The sequence below is a fragment of the Calliphora vicina genome, chromosome 1, assembly GCF_958450345.1.
Source record: "Calliphora vicina chromosome 1, idCalVici1.1, whole genome shotgun sequence".
NCBI lineage: Eukaryota > Metazoa > Arthropoda > Insecta > Diptera > Calliphoridae > Calliphora > Calliphora vicina.
Window position 1 is genome coordinate 97,910,462 of NC_088780.1, and position 25,522 is coordinate 97,935,983.

Here is a 25,522-nt window from a genome sequence, read left to right on the forward strand (position 1 = left end):
TCTACTTTCTCTCTCTCTTTCTATCTCTCCGCATTGATACGGCTGGCTTTGTCTCTATTGTGCAGACAAAAAGCTTAATATAATCCTGATAGTGTTTTTTACAAAAGAGAAAACAACTATTACAACAACAATACATATAAAAAAAAACAATAAGATTATATTTTAATTTATATTATACAAACACTTTAATTTCATGCTACATTTATTTATTTATTTATTGCTAAATAAAGAATTTCATAGAGAAATTCTTAGAATTTTAATAATGAAATTGTTGAGGAGTCGCTGCTAGAAGTGCTATAAAAACCGCCTTTTTAACATGGAATTTGATGGCGTGTTAAATTTTTCTATAATTATATTTAATAATAATTATAACAGAATGTAATGGAATAGAATAAAATAGAACCAGAAAAATGGTAAAATGAATAAGAATTTTATTACTTAATAGCTTTGTCGTTGTTTTGAGTCTTAGCTTTCGATATAGATACACTAAGAAAAAAATAATAATTTTTTGTTAACAAAATTTGAAAACTAAATCCAAGAATTCAAAATTTTTGTAATAAGTACCAATTTATTAAATGGATGTAAATGTTTTAACATTTTTTTTGGTTTTACCCCTTATTTTGTCTCAGTGCATGATTATTGTCTACCAAACAAAATGTGTTTTGTTTAATCATATATATAGTATATTTTCTTATGAATCAAATACAATTGTTGCTCTATACCTTAAGACTATAACAAATATATGTCACAGCTGTCTGTCACATATACAAATATTTACTTAACTTTTTAAATAATTCCTAGAAATTGTTTGATTATCTCATTATTTTGCATTATATTATATTGTATATGTTTGAGTATTATTAAAAACCACTACAAAGTAAAACCCAGCAACTCCCTCAACAATTATATAGAGATCTTATTACTACAGTTTTTCAGTTATCTGCCTCTCCTTAGGAAATTGTTAAATCATCACTTTTTCATTTAGTTTTTTTATTGTTTATTTTATTTTTTGGTAATTTAAGTTTTTGTTTTGTTTACAAAACTAAAAATATGAAACATTTGTTTATTTTCTCTGGATTTTTATATGTGTGGTTTATTTTTTTAATTTTCGTTTTTGTTGCATAAATAACACAGGGCAACAAAAAGAATTTTTTATTTGTTATATGCCACAAAGAGTTCAAAACCTATAAAAACTTTTTGAAAACTAACAGCGACTATGATAAACTAAACTCCGAATGCAACTCAGCATTCCAACATTTTCCTTCGAGTAGCCTCATGAAAGTTCTTAGCGGACAAATCTAGAATATTCGAATTCTAGAGCTTTTAGCAGCTTCCATGTTAATCTTAGCAGCTTAAACATTTAGTGTTGCTATACTTAAAAACCATGTTAATAACTGCGTGCTATAAACATTGTTGATAAGTAGACATTTCTAATGATGTAATTGTTTATAAACATGATGAATGTTGCAAGCAGCCATTAAATTCATTTAACCTCCAGGGGGTTCCAGAGGGTGTGCCACTAGCATGGGTGGGTCGGCCCTCCAAAGTTAATGGGGGTCGGTCATACATTTAGACTCGATTGTGGCATTTTAAATGGGTCAAAATGGGATTTTACAAAATTTGAACTTTGGGTCAAAATAAAACACATCAGAATTCATTTTAGAGGTATGGTTCCTTGGGCAAAGTTTCTTATTTTGATCTCTAGAGTACGGTTTTCAATGTCACATGGGCGATTTTTAAATCGACTTGCACTAATCTATATATATAAAAATGAAATGGTCCATGTATGTAATGGTATCACGTGAGAACGGGTGGAGCGATTTGGCTGATTTTTTTTTATTCGATTCGAAATTTTCAGGAGATGGTTTGCAAAAAAAAAAAAATATAAAATTCCGGGTAAAACTCGGATTTTTTTTGAGTCCACTCAACTGTAATAAAAAAGCTCCCTAAAGTATGCAGTACAAATTTAGATATTTTATTTGCAAATAAATAAGAACAGGTAGGTGTATGTGGGTTGGAGAAACTTGAAGAACTAACATTAGTAAATGCTACCGGGCGAAGCCGGGGCGGTCAACTAGTGTGCAATAATAAGGGAGCTATTAACAAAAATTTGGTAAAAAAAAATATTGCAGATTTAAAAATTCTTTAAAAATCGAAAACAAATAAAAATGAGATTCTATTCATAGATCATGAAGCTAAATATGTTACAAATAAAACAAGATATATTTTATTAAAATCGATGCAGAAATATTGATTTTATATATAATTTAGAGAAAGTGTTTTATTTAAATTTTACATGAAAATTCTTTATAAGAAAACTTTTGCATAACTTTAATATAACTCGAAGATAATTTGAATTTGAATACATTCCGATATTATTATTACATTTAACCTAATCTTTCTCTACTTAATTGTCATTATAAAGGTTTATTCAAAACTAGGAATACTTAACTATAAAACTGACTAATGACTGAATCATTCCATGCAGCAGACTCTGTGTAGCCCTGTGTAATCGTCGCATATATTGTTTATGTATTTGAAATTTAATTATGACATTTGCTGGAAATATGTAACTCAATTGAAAGAATATCAAAAGATACAAAGTTTAATGAACTTTAAGAGGATTTCATTGGCTAAATTACAACATTGATAAATTCTAAATAAATAAAGAAGATTTTGCCAAAATATGTTTACAATGTCAACAATTTTTTTTAAATATGAAATATCAATAATACATGATTGAAACATCAATATACAACCTATAGTTCTGGTTCAGTTGCTATTTAAATTTGGGAAAATCGGCCCACAAATGACAGAGATTTTGATCTACATATAGCTGGCTTACTAAGTCATTAATATAGACAATATAGATATGATGAATGATAGATATTGCAAAGACCTTTCCAATGATGTATATAACTCCACAGAAATTCGAACCGACAATGGGTCAAAATTGAGGAAAATATTTTTTAAACCGATTTTTTCATCAAAAAAAAATTTTTCACTCAAAAGTTTTCAACCTAAAAACGAATGCTTGACCCAAAAATCTTAAAGTAAAGGTTATATAAGATTCAGTATAGCCCAATATAAAACACTTTGAATTGTTACTAACTCAAATTAATTTTTCGCCAAACAAAAAATAAAACCAATTTTAGTTACTCACCTTAACTTGATAGGAATTCAAACGAGTCTTGGGCAACAGATTGAATGATGAAAAATCCAAACGACGTGAAAAGATGCCATTACAGCCAGATGTAGAACTGAAATCAAACAAGAGAGAGAACAAAAAATTAGTTTTTTTTTTATTAAAATTCAATAGAAATTCGCAGAATAAAGGAAATGGCAAACGGTAATGAATAAACTAATAAGTTACGAATAGGAATTCAAGTGAATTTGATTTTGTTTAAACAAATGAATACCTACTTAACAGTTATACTACATGCAAGCAAATTATAAAATGTTTGAAAAATAAATAAATAAAAAAAATAACTTTTAATTAAAACGTATTTTATAAATTGATAAATGATTTTACAATTAACATACGGTTCCAACTTGCCTGCGGTTTAATGATAATTTATATTAATTTATCACAGACTCTTAAAAAAATAATAAAAAAAAATTAAAACAAAAACATTTATAGCAACTATTGAAAAACAGAAACCACAGAATGGAAAAAAATACAGATTTTTTTTTAAATAAAAAAAAATATATAAATAATTGCCAAGCGATAAGTAAAAGTAGCAAATATAAAATTTTAAACCAAAGCGTGGTTATAAAAAGGGTGAAAATCATATAAAATTTAAAACAAAAAACATTTTTGAAAATTTTCAAAATTCAAATCTTTCAGGTATGTTTAAAAATAAGCGAAACAAATTTAAATAATAAGCCAGCTTTATGATAAACAGCATATAATTTTAATTAAAACGTGTGTGTGCTTATTTTTTTTTTATTTAATTTTACTCTCTATAAAGTTATCAAACAATAACAAAAATTTCATTAAAAAAAGAGCCAAAAAGTGCCAAAAATATAAAAAACAACAACAACATAAATAAATAAACAAAATGAAAGAGAAATTAACAAAAAAAAACGAGCTTCATAATTCAGTTGTTATTGTTGGTTTTTCGTTTTGTTTCTTTTTTTTGCTGTGTTTTTGTTTATAACCTTGACATTGAATTTGTGTTTTTGTTTTTGTATTTGTATTTGTTTTGTTTTTCTTCTCCACTCTATTCCCCTTTAACAAAGCAAAATTAGTTAGCAAAAACAACAACAACGAAGAAGAAGAAAAACAAAAACATTAGCATTAGCATTAATAGCCGGTACATGGAGTGGGGCAAATACAAATTTGAAATAACATTAAAGCAACAGCAACAATACAATTTACTATTATTACTTTTGTTTTATTTTTGTTAACCCTCATAGAGTCACATGGAGACAATAATGGAAAACAATATAGTTTAAAATCATTCGGCCTATCCAAAACTGAATTCAATTCAGAAAAACAATTGCTTATTTGGTGTTGAGTTGAATTAGTTTAAAAAAATAAGAAAAAGTGGGAATTTTTTTTATTAAAACTGCCAACAAATTTATATTTTGTGGAGTGCAAGCGAAACCGAGTTTTTCAGTCCGAAATCTAATGTAATATTTGACCAACAAATCATTAATAATTGTCATAATCCGAAACATAATTAATTTTTTTTTTTTTTCGTTATCAAAGTTTCGGGTTTTGTAGTTCGGGCAAAATGTTGGCATTAGGCCGATTTTTGGCCTCTTATATTTTGTATGGCCATTAGTTGTACTAAAACTCCAGTCAGAATGTTATATTCTGCTGTCCCGAATCTTAAAGACCCTTAACCCTCAAACCCGCAAACTTTAAAAAGCTAAACAAAAAATTGTCGAATAATTTTTTTTAGGGTAATTATGACCCAATAAACTCAGAACAGCCATCTGAAACTAATTTGCAAATTAAGTTTAGGAATCAGTTGCAAAAAGGTGAAGAGTGCCTCAGGGCATTGTTGCCGGTTTAGGTGTAAAAACATTAATTATGATTCGATTGTATTGAAGAACTAATGAAAAAGAACTAATCAAAAATATTTCGAATAGATCAGACGATTAAAAGTTAGAAAAACTTTGATTTAAAAAAAAGACACAAAATTTCATATTTGATTTTAAAGACTGAATTAAGAATTAATTCTTTCGAACCTTTGTCTAAGAGCTTTTAAAAGTAAATTTTGTGAATAAATTTTGAGTATAAAACGGAGGGTTTTTGCTTAAATCTCAGTCATTTATATACCGATTTGTATGAATCTTTCAACTCAGACAATCAGAAAGAAATTCGGAAAGATTTTAGTTTTCGTTCCAGCCATTATCTAGAAGCTTTTAAATGTAAATTGTGTGTAAACATTGTGGTTAAATAATCGTGAGTACATATTTGTTTTTAAATACTAGATTTCGCTTATAACTCTGCTATATATGCACCGATTTAGATTATTGTTTCAACACACCTGATTAAGAAAGTATTTCTGTCAGAGTTTTTTTTTAGTTCTATGTGGGAGCTTCCAAAAGTTAATTATTGTGTATGAATGTTGGCTAAAAATAGGGTTTTTAGGTGGGTTTTTATTCTTATAACTCAGTCAATTATTAACCGATTTTGCCAATTTCCTCATGAGTATATTTAATATGTTGATGTCATTATAACCGTTTACGATATTTTCAATTTTAGAATATTATATTATTTTTGTGCCCAACAAGGGTTAATTGTGACCAGTTGAGTTCCGAAAATAAAAAATATTATAAAAAGTAAACAAAAACAATAACCAAAAAAAATATGTTGTTGTTTTTAAATTTAGATGTGTGAGATAATTATAAATGCGGGGGTGGTGGGATTGTATCATACACGCGCTTCAACTGTCAGACATCAACAGACTGACTGATTTTATTTATTTTATTCTTATTCTTACTTTTTTGTTAATAACATATTCAATTTTGTGTTTTTATTTTTTTAATTTTTGGTAGACATGACTAAATTGTATTTATTGCAAAAAAAAACTCCAACAACAATTAGAATTGTTAATTTTTTGCGGTTGATTTTTTTTTTTGCGACAAAATTTTAACAAATAAAACTATATAAAGAAAGAATTTGTGTAACAAAACAAAGTAGAAAATTTAGATAAAAAAAATTTAAATACAAGTAAATAATATGAAACAAAAGAAAAAAAAATTATTAAGAAGCGGAAGTTTAAATTAAAAACCAAAAAAAAAAAAAAAAACATTTTAAAATATTTGTTTATAAATATAATTTGGATGTTATTGTTAATGAGGGGAAGGAGTTAGAAAGAAGTTGAAATTAACGTAATATCTCAAGTTTAGTAGCAGTCATAAAGAAACTAAAAATAAATAACTGGAATTTTTATAGGGGTCTTAAAAATGTTTATAAAAGCTGTTGAAATATAAAATTTAAATAAAAATCACTAAGAGTCAATTGAATTCGTTTATTTCAAAAACCAGTCAAGCAACAAATTATTGATTTTGAGTAACTCAAAGAAAAATACTTATATAATATTGCTATTAAACTCTTCATAGCCAACCAAGTAGGCTGTTAAACCTTGTAAATCTTTTAATTTTTTCACATTTATTTACTTATGAAAAATGGATTACATATTATAAAATAAACCACTTGTTTTCTTTCTGCATTAAACACGGATTTATCGGCATTGCTTCACCATATTAAAGGGCAGTATTTACTTTTTCTTGATGCATTTACCTTTACAAAATAGTAATCGCTCAATAACTGAATTTTGGATTTTTTGTTGCTTGACTGGTTTTTGAAATAAACGTTACAATTAAGGTCAGGGATTTAGCAGATGAAGCTAAATGCATTAAACAATAGAATAAAATAAATCTTCAAGATCAAAATCGCAAAAAAAAATAAAAACTTTAAAAAAAATCGATTTTTTTACCTTTTTTCACCTGTTCAGGTCCATAGGTAGCAAACCGTTCAAAATTCAAGGAAATAATCAACTACAAAAATGTAGCTAAGATCTCAATAAACAACTTTCTAGGACATTTGAACTTCCTAGGAATGATTCTTAATACCGTTTAGGTAGGTCAATATAATAATTATTATAAACTAAAGCATACATTTAGGCAGCTTTAAAAAAAAATTATTTCGAATTTTTTTAAAGTTTTTCTGTGATTTTGATCTTGAAGATGAAGTTTTTATGATTTTATATGTTCACAATTTTGGTTGTTTATGACAAGGGCTACAACTTTGCCTCAGAGAGTAAATCAAAATTCCGAACTGTTTGCAAGATATGAGCATGAGAAAATTAACAATTTTTGGCAAAAATTACACCAAGACCCTAAATATTTGGGGGCCCATACTTTTTTTATGGACAAAACTGGGAGATACGGGTATTTTTTTATTTGTATTTTATCATGTAGTGGTGTTCGTATATGGTTATATTTCCATGACTCAGTGTTACAAATAGTAGTAACAAATTTTCATTTACAATAAAACATGACAATCTATTGCTCTGTTGTGATCTGACCATCTATTGATTGTGATTTTTTAATTTATTTGATAATTTTTATGAAATTTGTTGATATTCGTAAAGTCTATAGGTAAATATACCAATCATGTACGGCTCTTGGAGGCTAATAAAGCCGACCACTGCCTTAAATAAAAGTATATACATAATTAAAGTTATAAATATAAAATTATCAAAATTAATACCACAATGACATACATTTTATTAACTTTATAACAGCATTATCTAAGTTATTTAAATGTTTGTGGGGCTTTCGATTAAATACCGCTACTCGTTAAAGGCAAACCCCCTGTAAAGTCCTCAAAAGAGAGGGAAAGAGAGCAACAACGATTTATTACATTTTTGTTTTTTTGATAGTAACACAAAAAAACTGAAGAATTTAAATTGTTTTGTTAATTTATCAACATTGAGTGTGAGTATTCTGTTTTTTTTTATAAATTGAATTTTATTTATAAAATTAGCAACTTGTTTATACATTTTTATCGTTTAATAAACAAAAAACAAGGCCTGGTTTTTTTTGAAGAAAAAAAAAATCGCACATTTTATATACAATATTTATTTATTTAACAATGACTAAAATGATAAACAATTTGTTTATCATTTTTTTGTCGAATATTATATAATAAGAAAACAGAGCAAAAACAATATGGAAAATAATAAATAATAAGAAATTTAGCTTTGAAGGGAGGAATATTAAAGATCAATTAGGGGCCAATATCTATTAGAAAATATCTGCATATTACACAGAACAACAAAGAATTTTCATAACAATTTATATTAGGAATTGAACCTGGTACTTGTTTTCCTATTTCACCATTTTTATGAACTTCGTTGACAATCGTGTTGTTTAAAGGTAATGCTGGGCTCCCCTTGTGGCTATCAGTGCCGACCACTGACTTATTTATACCCTTAACATTCATGATGAAGGTTACAAAAATGATAAGAAATTACTAAGGGACTCATTTATAATATTATTAGTCATTTTAAAAACAAATTGTAACAGCTGTGTATTACACAGAATAAATAAAATGATTAAAATTGAAAAAATAAATAAAACTGACCTAAGTTTTTAATAATAAAAAAAAATGTAAAAAAATTAACTGGGAAAAACTTAATTACTGATTAAAACTAAAACATTTAATTATTAAATTAATAATAAAACTGACCTAACATTGTTTTTTTTTTCTTCTAAAAATAATCTCTATAATAAACAACAAATTATAAAAAAATAAACGATTAATAAACATTTAATTATAAAATAGCAAAACATTTTTCCATTAATTTGTTTAAACAACCAACCATATCAAAAACTTTAATTAAACAATAAAATTAAAATCTATACAATGATGATGATGATAGTACGCGTACGTAAGTAGCAAATTGATTAATTCATGATTGTGGGTATTTAAGTTTATTTTATTGCTCTTTTTTTTAATTCGTGATTATTACCTTTTAACCGTTTTAATAGTGTTTTTTTTAATTTTATACTTTTTTAAACTAATTGGTATTAAAACTCAATACAAGTTATTTCAATTATTGAAATTGAAATAAAAAAAAAATCAAATAATTTGTTCATGCTTTTTAATACTTAATTTTAATTTGAATTTCGTTTAACGTGATAATTTTTTAATATTTTTCAAATTAACAAAGATTTATTTTAACCCTTTAAAGCAAAACCAAGAAATTTTCTTTAAATTATTAAGAAACCATTAATATAAAACAATAATTTTGCATGAATTGTCCAATTTTTATATTTTGTAAAGACGTTTTTAATTTTTCAGTCATGGAAATATAACCATATACGGACACCACTAGTTTTTCCCAAAGTCATGCAGTTTTTTTATGGGCCCCCAAAGATTTGGGGGCTCGGTGTCATTTTTGCTAAAAAGTGATAATTTTCTCAGGCTCATATCCTGCAAACCAATCGGAATATAAATCAAAAAAACTTCATATTCAAGATCAAAATCGCATAAAACTTAAAAGAATCGATTTTTTTACTTTTTTCCCAGTTCAGGTCCATAGATAGCAAACCGTTGAAAATTCAAGGAAACAATCAACTACAAAAATTTACCTAAGATCTCAATAAACAACTTTCTAGAACATATGAACCATCTAGGAATGATTCTTAACACCATTTAGGTAGGTTAATATAAGTTAGTAAGAAAAAACTAAAGGATGGGCAATAAACTATTAAATTATTATAAACTACAGCATACTTTTAGGCAGCTTTAAACAATTTTATTTCGAAATTTATTTCGAAAACTGGGAGACACGGGTCTTTTTTTTGGGTCTTTTATCACGTAGTGTTATCCGTATATGGTTAGATCGCCATGCAATTCTTCCTGTCTTGAATAATTTTGAAAATTTCAAGGTTTTTCTCAGCTTTTTTTAAAACTTTAAACGTTTGTTTGATTTGTTTAAATTATATAATAAGCACGTTTCAAAAATTCCCAAAAACTGTATAAAAATAGACCCCCCAAAAATCTCAGTTTGTTAATAATTCACACCTCATTTTAGCTGTTTTAATATTTATTTTAAGTATTTACAACACATTATTATTATTTTGTTAAGGTAAATTGTTTATTAATAAATGACTTGTTAAAAAGACACAGAATATTAAACAATCATATTATTAAATAGTGTTTGCAGTTAAACGAATCCGAGTACTAAAACGTATTCAAATAAAGTTGGTTTGAAGTTGTTAAATTAAAAACAAATTTGATAAATTAACAATTTAATCTTTAGTAATGGTTTACACACGTCTAGTTTACTTGAGCAAGTCTTGACTTTATAAAAGAGAGAGGAAGAAAAATTGTAAACATTTTCCAATCTCCTCTCCTCTCTCTTCTTTAAACTCAAGACTTGCTTTAGTAAACTTGAGGTGTGTGAACCAGCACTTAATTTTTATGTTGCCTAGCACTAGGAGCGTTATATGGTTTAAAAATGTTGCATAGCAAAAGGCACTTTACAATATTTATTTAATTTATATAAAAAACAAGTACTAGGGATATGTATATTCCACTGTAAGTTTACTTAGTTCCCAACAAAAAATTAGACAATGACTCTCAATTACTCAATCACTTACTTTTCAATGACTACTACATACTGTTAGCATTACTTAGAAGTGGTTTTATAATGATGGTTGTATAATGATTTATTTTCTAGTATTTTCCATGATTACATAACGACTTCTGTGAGACCTAACTATCCATGAGTAATTTTAGTCACTACTTGATGAATAATTTTTTAAGTGAAAAATTATTTTATGTTGAAAAATTATTTTTTTTTTTTTAAATAAAAAAATATATCATCAGTTTGGCAAGACCTTTGAAATATATTTCTATTGATATACATATTGTCTCTGTGCAAAACTTAGTAGTCGAGATACAACCGAAAATAATTCTAAATTAAGGGTAGTTCTGGTTTTCTGCTCATATCTGGGCCATTTATAAACCGATTTTCCTAATATGCAATACCAAAATTCTCGAACGTATATCTGATATATTGCTACAAGATTTGGGTCCGTATGAAATCTGGATTCTTAAAAAAGTTGATTTCAACAGACAAGTCTAATATCTCAGGAATTTGAAAACTGCAGAGCTGTATTACACCTTAAATTAAAGCCCCCTTTATCTTGATAATTTACTTATTTAAATTCTCTTTAATATCTCGGCCATTTATGCACAGATTTGGATTTAGTTCGTTACATTATTTGGGAGCTATTGGTTTATATCTCAGGTATTTATGGGCCGATAGATTGACACAGCATGTGAATCCGAAGGTTATCTTGGCACTTTAAAAAATCTATTTCAAACACATTACGGACATTGGTAAAATTGGCTCGCCAATGATTTCTTTAATATCAATTTGGCCACTAAATCTTTCTAACCGATTACCTGAAATATTCTACCACAACTCCACAAAAAAAAAATTGTTGACAAAACCCGGTGTTGCGGTAAATTTTACTTTAAACAAATTAAGATGAATTTGCAAATAAGAAACAACCAAATTTTGTATTATTTACCTGCCAACCAAATCTACAAATACATTTTCAATAAACACCTTCGTTAATATTGTCAAAAGAAACACGCTTGTTTGAGTTTTCTTTCTTCGTTCAGCTGAAGGTCATCCAATGTGTGGAATAATCAAAAGCCCAACCTCAAACATCCATCAAATATCAAAAAAAAAAAAAATATTTCACACACTTGCTTGTTGACGTAGTTGTCGGATAATGATGACAAGGTGTCGTCTTCAAAGTTAAGATACTTTTAATGGTTGGCTAATGTAAATGGAAAACATCATATAAACTAACGCGTGTTTAATATTTATTTAGCAGATGTGCGTACACAACAACTATTTAACTTAAACTGAATGATCAGATTTAAGATCAGCTATAATTAGCTGCTATGCTTGTTATAATCCTAACCCGGCATAACTCTGAGAGAAATCATGTTTAAAAGTTGGGGGCCAATTATGTTTAATGGGTGGTCCTAGTTTAACCATAACTTTTAAAACAACTTAAATAAACTACAAAAGGCTGAGTGAACTAGCTCTCTGCTTAAAATATAAATGAGCATGTGTGAACTGAATTCTCATGGATTCACAAAACTTATCTCTATAATTTCATCACCAAAACCGTGCTAGGCATTGAAATTAGCAAACGTTTCATGCTATTAATAATAATTTAAAGTATAACACAGACAAATATTTAAAAAACAGAAAAATATGCATTTAAAATTCAAAGAATGTTTAATAAGTTTTGTTTGAAATGCAGAAACAATGGCTTGGATTGTCTATTAAATGGCGTTTTATATTATACAAATATCATGTACATATGTTGCTGATTTATTTTATTATTAAAAACATTTAAATGTAAATTACTTTTAATAAACTCATTACCACCTTTATTTGAAAACTGTTTTTATTTTTGTTTTGTTTTTTTATAAACAGAAATTGTTTCGCTAATTTATGTATGAGAACAAAACATTTAAGCAAAAATATCTCATTCACAAAATCAACAACAATAATTAAATTCCAACTTTATATATTAAACAAAAAAAGTATTTGTAACTGCCAGCAAGTCAGCCAGCCTGGTTTGTCTTTTTTTAGCCCTGATATTTATTTTACTAACAAATACACAAATTCAATGGCATCTAAACAAAAAAGACAGACTTTAAAAATAAAAAAAAATAACTAAAACTAAAGCATGACTTGTTTTAATTATAACACAACAATACGTACTTAAATTGAATTTATTTAAAATTTATATAAAAAAATGTAGAAGAAAACTACGATACAAAATGAAATTAAATTAAAATAGAATACAAAACTAGAAAAATAAAATTCCATTAAGAAAAAAAAAACCTAAACAGACAAACAATAATAAAATAAAAAAAAAATTCAAGCCGGCTTTATGCCTTATTCTAGACTAAATACCGACTGACAACTACTTATTGCTGCCTCCAGACGGTGGGCTACTTAATTATAAAAACAACAACAGAAAATTACAACAATGAATATAATAAAATTATCTTTTATATTAGTAAACAACATTAATTCTTAAATAATAAAATAATAGCTGGCATTAGCAATGAAATAGTATTAAAAGAAAATCGTGTAAAAACCAAATAAATCATGCTAGAACAAAAACAAGCTTAATTTAATTATATAAGAATAATAAAATATAAAAAAGTAGGAATTAAATATCAAAAGAGTAAATAAAAGAGAAAGTTCACGAAATACCAAGACATTTCAGCAGTTTAGCTGACAAACTGCTTATATATTAAGCAAAAGTTATAAAAATCATTGAAAACAACATATTTTAACTTAAGCATGTTGCAGCAACATGTTTTTGCAACATAATAGTTAGCAACATGTTGCTAAGTTTTGATAGTTAGAAATTATTTCTTATGATAACAATCACAAAGCCTGAAAGTAGTTAAAATATTACAAAAAACTAAAAGGCAACATGTTGCCGGAAAACCACAATTACAAAAACATGTTTGCAAAACTTATTAATGGAAGAAATTATGGATTAATGCAGGAACATTTCTAGCAAAGTTTAATTTAATTTTGAATGTTTAATTTAAAATATTGGAAACAACATATTTTATGTTAGGCATGTTGCTGCAACATGTTTTAGAAACATAATGTTTAGCAACATGTTGCTAAGTTTTAATAGTTAGAAATTATTTCTTATGGTAACAAAACAAAGCATGTAATTATTTAAAATATTACAAAAAACTAAAAAGCAACATGTTGCCGACACATACAAATTACTAAAAAAAAAATTTTGAAATCATCAATTAATGCAGGAACATTTGTAGCTACATGTTACTTAGTCAAAAAACGTTTGAATGTTTAGTTTAAGTAAAAAAAATCATTGGAAACAACATATTTTCAGTAAGGCATGTTGCTGCAACATGTTTTAGAAAAATAATGTTTAGCAACATGTTGCTAAGTTTTAATAGTTAGACATTTTTTCTTATGGTAACAATCACAAAGCATGAACGTATTTAAAATATTACAAAAAACTTAAAAGCAAATACCAAAAATATCTTTGAAATACATTTAAGGCATGAAATCATGAAATAATGCAGGAACATTTGTAGCTACATGTTACTTAGTCAAAAAACGTTTGAATGTTTAATTTAAAATATGAATTTAAATAAAAAAGTCTTTGAAAACAGAATATTTTAAGTTAGGCATGTTGCTGCAACATGTTTTAGAAACATAATGTTTAGCAACATGTTGCTAAGTTCTAAAAGTTTAAAATTTGTTCTTGAAATTGTTACTAAAGCAAGAAATAATGAAAAAAAAATACAGAAAACTACTGGCAACATGTTGCCAATAATAAAAAATTTTCATTGAAACACTTATTCAAGGCAAGAAATTATAAAAAATGTAGCTTAGTTCAAAAACTTTTGAATGTTGCTTTAATAAACACGATTTTTTAAAAATCCAGATCTTGCCAAAAAGCAACATGATGCTGATACTTCAAAGTTAAAAAGTATTTTTCTTAAAATCCAAATGTTGCTAAGAATGTTCTCTAAATAAATTAATGTACATTTCTTCTTAATACACAGCATTATGTTACTAAGGATAATTGCTAGAATTGTTTACTTTTAATTAAAACATACAAAATAAATTTTTTATTGCTTTAGCAACTTACTATCCCAGCAACATGTTGCTATGTTTTAAAACTAAGAATATGTTAATTTGAATTGTTATAACTTATATATATTCGCAGGTTTGTTGCTTTAGCTTAATTAAATGTCCAGCAACATGTGGCCGAGTTTTAAAAGTTAGAAATGTTGCTAAGTGTAACTTTTAATAATTTAAGTTGTCTTGCTTTAGCAACTAAATGTCCAGCAACATGTTGAAAAGTTTTAAAAATTATAATTTGTTTCATTTAATTATTATTAAAGCAAGAAATTAAAACAAACATTACGAAATGAATTATAAGCAACATGTTGCCTAGGCACCAAATTATGAATTAATGCCTGAAAATTTCCCTCAACATGTTGCCTAATCAAGAAAAACGTTTAAAGAATTTTTAAAAGATCCAATTGTCTCTAAGAATGTGCCTGATTTTGTTGCTTTTGCAACTTATTGTTCAGCAACATGTTGCTGGGTTTTAAAAGTTTAATTTAATTACTTTAATTGCCTTTTCAAAAAATCCAAATGTTGCTAAGAACATGCATTTGAATAATTTCATATTATTTAAAAATGCTTACATAAACTAATTTAAATTATTGCCTTAAAATTAACATTGTTTTCATGCAGTTGTTATTTATAGCAATTTACAAAAAAAAAAATAAAACGTATTTTCATTTATTATACAGAAGCTTTACAAAGCAAAATAATAATGAAATTGTTTTTGTTTGGAAAAATGTTTAGAGGCGTGTTGTTAAACATTTGCTGCTAATGTGTTGTTTTGTTATTTAATTTTTTTTCCGTTTTTTTTTTGTTCACTTTTATTGCTGTGTTTTTGCTGTTGTAGTATTATATATTTAAATAATACCCTGCTAACCATAACCTAACACAATATTATTTTTGTTGTTGTTGTTATTGTTTTGATTTTCAAAGAAAATTATATATTAAAGTTTTCAAAATAAAAAAAAAATAACTTTTTGATTATTTCCAATAAAAACACAGAGAGAAAATTTGATAGTTTTTCAAGACGATGAAGAAAATTAAAGTGAAGTTATGAAGGGTGAAGTTATGGCCTTAAAATAATAAAGAAATTGGTGCTGATTTCAATATAAACCGAATTGTGAAAATTATTGCCAGAAAGTACCGAAATTTTTTTCATTTTTAAAGTGTTCAAAGGTACTTATTTCTTGTATGTACCTAAAATAGTACTTAGTACCAGCAACATGTTGCTGGTACAAAAGTATACAAAACCCAAATGTTGCAATAGTAGACTGGGAGTTATTTATAAAATTTTAAATAGATTCTTGTTTGAATTTTTTTTTCCAAAATTTTGTAGTTATTTAAACATTTTTGAAGTGTATTACTTCCAAAAAAAAAAAAATAAATAAACGTGACTAACTTTAGGAGCTAAAGAGTTTTGCATAAAACGTGTACAATCATAGACCAAACTGCAACACCATTGTATGTATTTAAACAATTTTAAATGTATCATGTTTTTAATGAATTAAACAAAAACGTAAACAATAATTCAGCAAATGTTTTTAAATAATATAATCTAACAAGTGATTTTTCTTTTTTGTTTTAATTTTAATTTTAAATACCTTTTTAGGACACGTGTTAACCTTTTCGAAAACTGACTGAAACACGATTTTTGTTCAGCATTAAATTCCTTTAATTTTTCATCTCTTTAACGTTAAAAGGGGTTCAAGCGAAAAAAACAAAATTGTTTAAATTCAAACTGTCTTGTAAAGTACTTTACATATTTAACAATGTTTATTGACAGTTCTGCATAAGGTCAGGTTTTACATATTGATCATTTGTTTTATTGTTAACTGCAGGTTTGTTTTCTCGCTCCATCAAGTGTTAAGAGTTGAAAGTTCAAAAAACTCATCAAAAGCATAATAAAATATTTGAAAGAAAAGTAAAAATATTTTATTATTTTCTTGCAGATATTTTTACCGAAATTTATTACTTGCAGCAATAATAAAGAGAGATATGACAAAGTAAAAAAAAAAATACAGTAAAGCTCAACAATTTAGATTTATTTTGTTCAAGACTTAAGCTAAAATATAGTGATAAGCCACGCCCCCTTATTACAAAATGGCAGTTTCAAAAATTCAGTAAAATTAAACCTACTTAAAATTTGTTTAATATTATTTATTGTTTTGCTGCTCACTGTATTTATTAAACAATAATCGTGTGTGTTTTTCATGTTGCCCATTAACAACACATTCATGTAAGTGTTTCTTTTTTTATTTTTCTTCTTTTATATAAATTATATAAGTTTGTTGTTTAGTTATTTTCTCTTATTTTTTTGCAAAATTACTATGTTTTTGGAGGTTTTTTTCTTGCCTCTCTATCTCTTATTTAATTACAGAGTTTGCTAAACTTTCGTTATCAACAACATCCTCTTGCTAACTCACGCCAAAGCTGACGCTTTGGTCCTACTGAAATAATGTTGTATGTAATTTAACATGTTACCACACAGTGAATGAAAGACATGAAAAAAATAAAATAAATCCAGCTAACGTGTTTAGATTAATAAAATGTCTTAATAATACGAGGTACACAAACAAAATAAGAAACCTCAACGAAAAAAAAATAAATAAAATAAGGTGCAGCAGTTAGTTAAAGTTGTCTAGGATTAAATAGACTTGTTATTAAAATAGAAAATGAATAGAAATAAAAATCTATAGCAAACAAACTACATATTGCTTTAAACTAACTTGGAAAAAAATCACACAAAAATTAAGCAGTAGATAATTTAAAATTTTTAATTTGAATTTGCCATTAAACAGGTTGATTTAAAATCAAACAATTAAAATTTTATTTCAAAAAGAAATCAGTTTTATTATGGATGCTAATGGAGGAAATGTTGCAAGTAGGTTAATAATAAAGCTTTAAGTGCCAAATTTTGCTAAAAACCAGAGAAATTATTTGCAACATGTTGATGAAAAAAAAGGAATAAACTGTTTCCATTAACCTAATAACTATTGCAGAAATATTACAAAAATCTGTATAATAATTAACAAAACTTGGAAATTTGGTACTTTGTCCAAAGAAGTATTTATTTTGGTACTTTTACGAAATAAGTACAAGAAAGGGTTGTGAAGTTAATATGTTTTTCTTAAAAAGTACAAAATAAATATTCATTTTGGTACTTTTTTACAATTTTCGTACTTTTCCATATACATAAGTACTTTGCCTAGTTTATTTACATAATTAAAAATATTCTCGTAAAATATTAAGGACTTTTCTGAAAAGGTACTAATTTGTGTACCTCTCTGAATATTTTGTCGAAAAGTACCAGCATGTTTTGCAAAGATTCAGTTTGTCTTAAAAAGAACCAATTTTGGTACTTTTTAAAAATAAATATTCATTTTGGTACTTTTTTAAAATTAGTACCAATTTTGGTACTTTTCCAAATAAGTACTTTACCTAGTTTATTTACATAACTAAATATAAATATGAAATTATGGAATTTTCTGAAATGCTACTAATTTGCGTACCTCTCTGAATATATTTTTAAAAATTAATAACAGTTTTTGTACTTTTTTAAAATTAGTATCAATTTTGGTACTTTTACCAAATAAGTACTTTGGATAGTTTGAAAAATTCTAGTAAAATAGTTTGTACTTTCCTGAAAAAGTAATAATTTGTGTAACTTTCTGAATTTTTTTTGTCAAAATAAGTACCAGAATATGCTTATTTCAAATTAGTACTAATTGTGGTACTTTTTCCAAATATGTAAGTGTTTTGGTTTTTTAATGAAATTATATAAATTATTATTTATAAAATAAGTACTAAATTTGGTACTTTCCTGAAAAAGTACTAATTTGTGTACTTTTCTCAATTTTTTTGTCGAAATAAGTGCCGAAAAGTGCTTTGTTAAAATTAGTATCAATTTTGGTACTTTTTCCAACTTAATGAAATAATATAATAATTTTTTGTAAAATTAGTACTAAATTTGGTACTTTCTTCAAAAACTGCTAATTTGTGTACTTTTCTCAATTTTTTGTGGAAATAAATACAAAATATTTTACTTATATTGTGAAGTTTTCTAAAATAAATCAACCAAATTCGCAAATTTTTTAAAATAATTAACAATTTGAATTTTTTTTTTTAATAAATTACAATTTTGGTACTTTTTTTTTAAAATCAAATTTTGGCACCTTTTCAAATAGGTACTTTTGGTAGTATATAAATTGAGATTTTCGAAAGATATTTATGCAATTTGGTACTTTCCTGAAAAAGTACCAATTTCCGTACTTTTCTGAATTTATTTTCGAAGGACCAGCAAATTTTATAAAATTGTATGGTTTCTTAAAATAAAAATAAATTCCGGTTAATACATAACAATTTTGGTACCTTTTTTTAAATAAATAACAATTTTGGTACTTTTTTAAAATTAGTACCAATTTCAGGAAAGTACCAAATTTTGATAATTTTTCGAAATACGAAATACTTTGGATAATTTATTGAAATAACATAAAAACCTTTCTTTTTTTTGTTGGAAGTACGTACTAAATTTGGTACTTTCCTGAAATTTTAATACAAATAAGTACCAATATGTTGCTAATTGTTTGCTGTTTCTTAAAGTAAAACCCAATTTGGGTAATTTTGTTTGAGAAAATAACAATGTTGATACACTTTATGAAAAAATAAACAATTTTGGAACTTTTTTAAAATTAGTACCAATTTTGGTACATTTTTCAAATAAGTACATTGTATTGTTTATTGAAAAAAGAAGAAATATTTTCGTAAAAAAGCACTTTGGCAAATATACATGCTTTTGAAACACTCGTATGTACCACTATTATTGGCACTTTTTGGAAATTTGTAGTAATTTTGGTATTTTATAAAAAATATACTCCAAATATGTTATTTTTTACATACATAAGTACCATATTTGGTACTTTTTTTGAGACACGACCTTTTTCCAATATAGGTTACTTTTAGAATAAAAAAAATACTGAAAATTAAAACCAAACTAAAGCAAAATAAAGATAAATTTATTTTAATGAAAACTAAAACTTAAAACACCCAACAGAAGGTGCAAAATTTTTCTATAAACTGCAGGTGCGGCTCTCTTACACTTTTTTATGTTGGAAATTAAATAAATTTATTTGGTTTTGCATTACAAACTTCCAAAAAAAAAATCGCTTAAAAACCACAAATGGCCTGTCTATAAGCAGCTCACCACCCCACCTTAGTTTTTTTTTTTTTTGTTTGTTTCTACTTATTTCTTGTCTGATTACTGAGGATTACAATCATGTTTATTTTCATAGTATTTTTTACTTATTTTTTTATATATTATTTAGTTAATGTAATGAAGATTTTGTTAACAAAAAAACTAAATAAAATCCATATACTAACTTGGTTAGCAGATGTTTTTGCGCCGATAAGCCTTTGGCTTTAACTTTATTTGGTGGTTGGAGATTGAAGAATCGTTGCAGAGAAGAAAAAAACTTAAATTTTAATTGAAATTGATTTCATACGAAGGTGGAAAAAATTTAAAACCGTTAAATTATTTTGTGTATTTTAGTTTGATTTGTTTTGAGAGATTTTCCTACAAAGATTTTCTCACATTTATTAAATGTCAAAGATGAATGTTTAAAAAATAATTGGTGGTCTGTAGGTTTTTTATTATTGTATGTTAAAAATCTCCAGTGGTTGTTATTATTATGCGAGAAATAAAAGATTGTAGAAAAAAAATAAAAGTCTTTATCAATTTATCATTATAAGAAAAATGTAATATTAAAATTGTAAAATAGTTTAGTAAATTTTTACTTAGTTGATCAACTACTATACAATATGTTTAGCAACATCCAATTATTCACATTCAAAGTGTTAAGCAACATGTTGCTAAACAATTAAAAAAAAAGTTGTTTGCATTTTTCTTGTTTGAATTAATCAAAAGTTAAACTTAATAAATTGTTTAGCAACATGTTGCTAAGAACCATTTGTTTTCAACCATTGCTTTCTTTAATAATTCCAATAATTCTTTAGTGTTCTTATCATTTTCGTTTGAAAATGTAGCTCTTAAAGGAACTTTGCAAAATGTTTAGCAACATTTTCGTAATACAAATTATTTAAACTGTTTAGCAACATGTTTCTGAGAGCCATTTGTTTACTATTTTCATTGAAAATTCAGATTTCTAGTTTTCATTTGAAAATTTAGCTCCTTGTAAAAAGTTTAGCAACATGTTGGAAACACAATTTCTTAGCAACATGTTGCTATTAAATTTAATATTCTTTTACAATGCTAATGTTTACTTGGAAAATTTATAAAATCAATTTAAAATAATTAGCAACATGTTGCTAACAAAATCGTTTGTAAATTTCTTATTAATTTCTTTAATAATTCCAATAATTCTTTAGTGTTCTTTTCATTTTCGTTTGAAAATTTTACTCTTAAAGGAACTTTGTAAAATGTTTAGCAACATGTTGGTAAATACATTATTTGAACTGTTTAGCAACAAGAGTCAATTCTTTACTATTTTCTTTGATAATTCAGATTTTTTGTTTTCGTTTGAAAATTCAGCTCATTGTAAAATGTTTAGCAACATGTTGGTAAACAAATTCTTTAAATGGTCTAACAACAAGAACCAATTGTTCACTATTTTCTTTGATAATTCAGATTTCTTGTTTTAGTTTGCGAAAATGTTTAAAATGTTTAGCAACATGTTGGCAACACAATTTCTTAGCAACATGTTGCTATGAAATTTAATATTCTTTTACAATGAGAATGCTTACTTGGAAAATTTATAAATCAATAAAAATGTTTAGCAACATGTTGCTAACAAAATCGTTTGAGGAATTTGCTTTAAAACACAAATAATTGAAAATGTTTTTAACTTTTAATGACAAAAAATATAAAAAAAAAATTTCACTGTTTAGCAACATGTTGCTAACCTAATTTTCTTATGATTTGACTGCCATCTTCAATATATTAAAAAGCTTTTGAAAACATTTTACTTACAAAATTCATACAGCAAAAGTATTACCAAAAAAATGTTTAGCAACATGTTGCCAACAACCAGTTTTATCGCTTTTTCTTTGTTTTTTATATCAAAATTTAGGTTAAAATTAGTATTTAAATTGGTTTCTTGTATAGTTTCCAGCATAATTTCATTATTTTTATTCTTATTTCCTTTAAAACATTTCTCTAGCATTTGTATTTAAACAAATTATTATGCTTTAAGGCACTTAAGAGTGATTTTTTGGTCAATGTGGAATAACAATTAAAAAAAATAACCACATTTTTAGTGGTTTTCTAGATGATCTTTGACACATTTCTGGGTGCGGTTTTTTTGGTTTGCAAAAAAAAACAAAAACACCAAGAAACACATGTCAATGTTGTTGGTTTATTTTCAAAATTTTCTATATCAGTAGGTGAAGTTTTGTTTGGCAAATAATTAAATATTTTAAACATGTTTAGCAAACATTTACATTTTATAACTAAAAAAAAAAAAAAAACTGAATAAAATTTTAAATAAAAGTCTGCAGCAATGAGTTGTGGATCAGTGTGTGGTGAATTTCATTTAATAACCCAAAATTGATCTTGACACGTTCAACTCATAACAATAAATTTATGAACAAATTAAAAATAATTTATTAAAAAAATTTTAAATCTAAAAAAAAAACTCAAGTTTTTGCTGGTGTTGAGGGTTTTGTTTTATTTTTGCATTTGCTTAAATGTTGTTATTTTCAGTATTAATTGAAAATATTTAAATTGTAATTAATTTTATTTTATGGAAAGCGTGGGAATTAATTGTGGCGTTTAATGTTGTGGCTGTATGAAAAAGAAAGCATTTAAAGCTGTTAAGGTTTATTGATGATTTACACTTTAAACTTTATAAAGAATTTCAAAGCCATTTAGTATTTTTTGTTTACTACATTAAACAATAAACAAATGAAACATTATTAGCCGTATTTAGTCGCATCTGAGAGGTGTTTAACAGGAAATTCATGATGAAAATATTGAAACAAATTGCACAAACAAAGTAATATGCTAATTTAATTAAGCAATAAATAAAAATGATTTTTAATATTTATGAAATAATAATTAAATTGTGGTGATCAGACTAAGCAGAGCCAATTACACAAAATTAAATGGAGGAATCAGAAAGCTGATCGGCAAAGAGACTAATGAGAGACTTATAGTGAAATCTTAATATTATTGATTCCAAAAGAACTTATTCATTTGAACTAGTTCATTAAGTAACTAGTTATTAAAATATTGAGATCTCTGGAAAGTGTCTAAGATGAAAAATTAAAGCAAAAACCACAACCAATTGATATAATTGAAAATTAAGCAACATGATTGGCAAAAGAGAAATAACAAACTATGTACATCCATATAACTAATGCTTTTGCTGATGTAGCACAACTGCATCTTCAACTGGTTGTGGTCTAAGCTTAAATTTATAACTGGTTCTTAAATGAACTAGTTCTAAAGAAATATTTCTTTTGGAATTGATATGAATTAGGCATTTAAATTCATAATGTACTTTCTATATTATCAATTCCAAAAGAACAGAATCTTTTGAACTAGTTCATTTAAGAACAAGTGATAAATTTTAGCTTAGACCACAACCAATTGAAGATCTATATGGATGTAGTGCACAGTTTTCTATCAAAATACAAGCTTAATCTCACTTTAATAAAATCCAGACAATCAATTGAATCTCCTTAACATTCCTAACAAGCAAATACCAATCATTTTTACAATTCTCACTTCTTCTTAACCAAAAAATCCACTTGCATTTGTCATTATTTATTGGTGTTTATAGCTTCAAGGGAAAAATTTAAGATATATTTTCCATGCAGCAAATAAATTGAAATAAAATATCAACTTATTTCTACTTAAAATTGTATTGTCTAAAAAAAAATACAGATAAGTACCTAACTACCAAGACAAGAAAATCGAGACAAGTCTGAAAAAAAAACAAGATGAGAAAAACGTAAAGAAACGCTAAAACGTGCCTAGAATTGAATTTTTTTATTTATAACAACGTTTTTTGTCTTGTCTGCTCAAATAAAAAGTGCCTGAAAATCAAAAAATTCGCAAAAAAAAATAATCTTTTTGAGTAAATTGATAAAGGCAATAAAGCATAATTTTTATCTATACAAATACAATATTTTTGTTTTTTTTTTTTTTTGTAAATTTTTATTGGCATTCACATATGCTTCACTAAAAATAACAGCAATAAAATAAAAAAAAAAGATGCAATAAACTATAAATATATATAAAATTTAATAATAAAATAAAATTGATAATCAGAATAAAATTCAAGTACATCAAGTTTATAAATGTGGTTGAACGCAAGTTCAGTGATTTAGTTGGAAAAAACTTACAGCAGTTTTGAAAATAAAGTTTAAATAAAATTTTAAATATACTACTTAAAGCAAAATCAATTAAATTATAACTTTATTAAATTAAAATTTCATTCCATTTCATTCTTTCATTCAAATTACAAATTCTACTTCTTTTTCGCTTCTTTGGAAGTTGTTTATTTGCTAGATGATCGTTTAAGTTCTACTTCTTTGGAAGTTATTTATTTGCTAGAGGATCGTTCCATATTTAGGTTTTTTAGAAACTAGTTCTGTAACTCAAATTAAAAGGAACTTATTTCTTTTACAGTTCTACGAACTGTTACCAATCTCTGGAAACAAATAACATTACCTCCCCCTTTTTTAAGCTGTAGGGTATAACAAGCTTTTTGTTCGTATTGTATAGGTATGAAATCATCATCATTGTTATTGTCGTCAGGCTTATAGGCAGGCAACTTAATAAATTGTGACTTATAAAGATGTCTGTCTGTCCGTCCGACCGTCTGTCTGAGTGTCAGTCTAGAGGCGGTAATAAGAGCTGAGATTTCACTGTCAATGCAGTTAATAAGTTGTTAAAAATAGCAACAACAGACACCCACATTATACTGTTGAAACAAAAAACCTTCAATTTAGCCAGCTAAAAGCGTCATAAACACATCACTTTATATTTAAATCAAGTAAAAGTTTAGCTTGTTATTATTATTATATTTTTAAATTCACACACACACCATGCAAGTGTAACGAATTTAAATATTAAGCAGATCGTTTGTAACAACTGCTTAAAAGGGCCAAACAAAGAGACAAACTTATCAGATAAAGAAATTAAGGGATTGCAAATGTTAGCAGCAATAAGAGAAGACCAAAAACTACTGGTAATTTCTTAAAATAAACACCATTTTGGTAGTTTTTAGAAATATATTTGCAACTTTCTTCAACAAACGCTTAACTAATAATTGGTAATTTTTTAAATTAAGTACCAGTTTTGGTACTTTTTTAATTAAAACATTATTTTTAATAGCTTGTTACAATAAATCAAGCAATTGGCATTTCAATAATATTATGTACCTTTTTTATTAAGTACCAATTTTAGTACTTTTTGAAACTTTCCTTAAATAAGTACTTTCTTAAACAAGCACATATATTTGGTACTTTATAGAAAAACAATCCTACATTTTCTTTGAATAAACAAGTGGTTTACTAATTTTGCGTACACTTTTTAATTGGTGCCAATTGTGGTACAATCTTTAAATAAGTAAATGTTTGTACTTTCTTAAAATAAAGCAATAGTTGGTAATTTCTTAAAATAGGTATCATTTTGTACTTTCTTCAAAAAGGGCAATTATTAGTTAAATTGGTACTTTTTGAAATTAAGTACCAGTTTTGGTACTTTCTTAAATAAAGCAGTTTATTAGGATTTTTTTTATTAAGTACCAATTTTAGTACTTTTTGAAATTAGTACCAATATATTAAACTCTCTTAAAATA

At 25.9% G+C, this 25,522-nt stretch overlaps 1 protein-coding gene across 1 annotated transcript in view; it reads right to left on the bottom strand.

The window, feature by feature from the left end:
• The window catches only part of heca (headcase), a 230,484-nt gene that overhangs the window by 126,505 nt on the left and 78,457 nt on the right, over positions 1–25,522 (bottom strand). The window contains exon 2 of the mRNA XM_065515218.1: positions 3,164–3,260. Coding sequence (XP_065371290.1) covers positions 3,164–3,260 — 97 coding nt within the window. The remainder of the gene's footprint in view (positions 1–3,163; positions 3,261–25,522) is intronic.